Source organism: Jatropha curcas, chromosome 11, assembly GCF_041381405.1.
Source record: "Jatropha curcas cultivar XTBG-Jc1 chromosome 11, XTBG_Jcur_1.0, whole genome shotgun sequence".
Classification (NCBI taxonomy): domain Eukaryota; kingdom Viridiplantae; phylum Streptophyta; class Magnoliopsida; order Malpighiales; family Euphorbiaceae; genus Jatropha; species Jatropha curcas.
Genome location: NC_143161.1, coordinates 19,340,022 through 19,343,841, shown reverse-complemented (window position 1 = coordinate 19,343,841; position 3,820 = coordinate 19,340,022). Strand labels below are relative to the sequence as shown.

The window sequence follows — 3,820 nt, the reverse complement described above, 5'->3', positions numbered from 1 at the left end:
TCATAGCATTTACTTCACTAAAAATTATTCCTTTTACAAGATTCAAATCTGTTAAACGGTCCTAGAAGCTTTTGTTGGTATCAGAGCCTGTTAGACAAGATGGCTATGAGATTCGGAATCTTGAGTAGGGGTTCTCACAGTATGACCTGTGACGAAATACTGGCTCTTGCCCTACCAAGACCCCGGGCGGCTAGCCACCGCGGGGGGTTGGCCTTGTCGAGAGGCAAGATATGGTGGCTGTCTGTGCCTTTGGCCGGGTCCCATGCCGTAAAACATGCTCTGAGGTGTCTTAAGTGGTCGCTGAAAGATCCACGGTTTTATGGGAGACCGCTGGGAGGCACTTAATGGTATCAGAGCCAGTATTTCGTCACAGGTCATACTGTGAGAACCCCTACTCAAGATTCCGAATCTCATAGCCATCTTGTCTAACAGGCTCTGATACCATTTGCTGCCCAGAGCCAACGATTTAAGTATTGGTTACTATCACCCAATAAAGTGTTGATTGTTTACTATATTAATGAAGCTTTTAGCTTTGCCCACTGAGCCGATTCCATATGAACCCGTTGTAAGACCCATTTGTTGAGATTTGTTGGGCAGTGAAGGGTATAACCGGAGGGCATAATCGGGTAGCTTCAAGATTCTTTAATATATTATACAATGGATCCTTTATTGTGTCGATCTGTAAGTAATGTTAAGTCGGATGATTCTGATTCCTCAGAAATAAAGAGAATAATAAATAGAAATGAATTAATATTACAAGATTTTAGTAAAGCTATAGATGATTGGGAAATACCTAAAGTAGATAAAGAACAAATTTATAAAATTAGTAAATTTCCTTTATGGAATACAGATTATGTTATTAAAACTGAAGAACGTGATTTTCAATTAAGCAAACCTTTTGAACGAATCACTCTTCTTTCATCTAAAACATTACAGCAACATAAAAATAAAAAGTATAAATATATTCATATAGGATTAATACAAGTAGGCATAAAACCTTTAACTAGAGAAGGATTAAATACTAGTATATTGGCAGTAGTAAGAGATGCTAGATTTTTAAATTTTCAAGATTCGTTATTAGGATCTGTTGAAACGAGCTTAAGTGAAGGACCAATCTCATTTGAGGTTTATCCAGATATGACTGTTTCTTTAAATGATCTTAATATTCTAGAAAGTATAATTTTAGAAGTTAAAACTCATAATTATAAAATGAAGCAAGGATCTATTCCAATTGCTTTAATCTATAAAATCCATTATAAAGCTATGAATTCAGCTTTTAGTACTAAATACAAATTACAACCAAAAATTGGAGAAACTAAGTTTCTTCAAACTGATTTGGCTAAAACCAACACCGTTATACCTAAAACCATCCAATGGAAGGATATCACCTTACCGGAGGAATGGATTTTGGAAGGGATTGTCCCTCCTCCAGAACCAGAACCTGTTAAACCAAATGTCAATTTACAAAAAATTGAACAATTTGAAGATGGTAAAGTAACTTTAAAATTTAATAGGAGTCTAAGTTCTAGGTATACAGGATCAACATCTTCTGAGATTATGGATGATGATCCTGTATACCTAGAACTTAGACTCCTATTAAATTTTAAAGTTACTTAATTTTAGTCTGAGTTTGAAGTTGATATTCAAAATATTCTTCTTTTAAATCCACAGCCATTAACGGATTTGATAGCTCTTTACTGTCTACCGTTTGAGACAGAGTAGCCGTATCATAAGCGGATACGATCGCGTTTAAGTTTAGAAGTCATACCTGCGTATCTTCCGCTGAAGAAGATACTATATCATATAATATCTTTAGAAGGATTTTAGTGGATTGAGGATAAGTATCAATCCAGTGTTTCATATCGCTAGAGAGAGATATTTTAGTGGTAAGGGATTTAGTAATATCATCAATTTGCTCTGAAAGAGCTTTAATGGGTGAGTGTTTACTCCCAGTAGCTTTCCTTCTTTCCATTGTCCTTGTAAGGCTGCAAGGAAGATTTAAAATAGGCAGAGCAAAATATAGGAAAGTAGTTATAGATAGAGATATATATAGTAAAGTCAAAAATATGAATTTAAATTATGAAAATGATTTTAAGTATGATACGTGGCGTTGTTATACCAAGAAGACGACTAATTAAATAGTCCTTTGGACCAGTAGCCCGCACTTCTGGGTTTCCAGCCTATATATCAATACTGTTTTCAAAACCAGTTACTGTTTAGATCGTACTTTAAAAATAAGTACTGTTTATCAAACAAGTATATACTTCGGAATTTTACTAGAAATACAAAAATACTGTATAATATTTTATTCGGATGAACTGGTTGTTGAATCTAATTCATGAATTTGATTTTTACTTTTTCTAAATTCAGATTCTAATTCTTCAAAAGTATAAGTTTTTAGAATCTGCTTCATTTTAATTAAGTTTTTTATTTTAGATAATTCATTTAATAAATCTTTTTCAATATCTTTTTTAGTTAAAATATTGAGGTTTTTAGCAACTGTAGAAACATTTACTGTAGAAATCTTAAAATCATTTTTATCAGAAACAATTACTGTAGAAATCATCTTTTCATCAATAGCTTTATAATCATCCTTAGAAATTAATTCATTTCTATTAATAATCCTTTGAATTTTTGAAGATTCAAAAACATTCGATTTATTACTACTAATCGAGCTACATATAAAAGAATCCATTTTATAAGATAGCATAGATTTTAATGACAGTGGTCCGGTTATACTACACAGATCTAAGTCCGGTTATGATATCTCAAGAACTCGGCCAGGTTATACCCTTCAACTGCCCTACCAAACGGGTCTTACACACGGGTTCAAAATAGGCCTCTTACTGTATCTGATATCTCAGTGGACCTTAGATGTATAGTTCAATGGAACCATATCAAGACAACCTATGATATATTATAAATCGGAGTCGTTATATGTATACCAATTAGCAGATCTAAATCGTCTGGCTCTGATACCAACAAATCCTTCTAGGACCGTTTAACAGATTTGAATCTTGTAAAAGGAATAATTTTTAGTGAAGTAAATGCTATGATGAAATGATTTAATATCTAAACTTTTAAAGATCAAACATTATACAAATGAATTTATTAAACAAATAAATTTATAACAAGTACTGTTCGAATTAAACTTAAGAAATAGTTACTGTTTATCGTTTTTAATTGAACAAACAGTTACTGTTTAAATCAAACAAGCATATAACAATTTATTTCTGATGTGGAAGATCACACTAAGGTGCAACCACAGAGCATACTTATACAACATACAATTTTACGCAAGAACAATTTTAAAGGTTTAGGGTTCCTGCAACCTTAACCTGGGACATCCCCAGAATTAAGTCAGAGTGTGGAGGGAGAAGAGAAGTATGCCTTCAACAGGGCATTTAAGTAGCAATTTATAAATTTAAATAAAATATAAAACTTTATTTAATTACAAAATATAAATACAAATTATAAATTACAATTTAAAAATCTAAATTCATACTAGGTTTTACTTACTTGAAAGCTCTAACCTTGAATCCTTACAAAGAACGTTGAAAGGAGAGGAGAGAGGTTTTAGGTTGATAAGTTCATAAACAAACTTATTAAGGTTTTAGAGTGAGGCTTCTATATACAAACGCCTCCCTTCACAAGGGGAAAGACTCCCTTTATATAGGAAAAATAGGAATCTTTACTATTTACTTTACACTGTTGATAAACAGCGCCTTGTCCGCCATTACTGTTTGCTTTTTACTGTTGACGAACAGTGGACTGTCTGTCACGGAGCTTTACTGTTTTCACTGTGGATGAACAGTACTCT

At 32.8% G+C, this 3,820-nt stretch overlaps 1 protein-coding gene across 1 annotated transcript in view; it reads left to right on the top strand.

Moving 5' to 3' along the window:
* The first annotated feature begins 657 nt into the window (after positions 1–657).
* Positions 658–3,820, top strand: part of LOC149492686 (uncharacterized) — a 13,869-nt gene continuing 10,706 nt past the window's right edge. The window contains exon 1 of the mRNA XM_089715914.1: positions 658–1,529. Coding sequence (XP_089572040.1) covers positions 658–1,529 — 872 coding nt within the window. The remainder of the gene's footprint in view (positions 1,530–3,820) is intronic.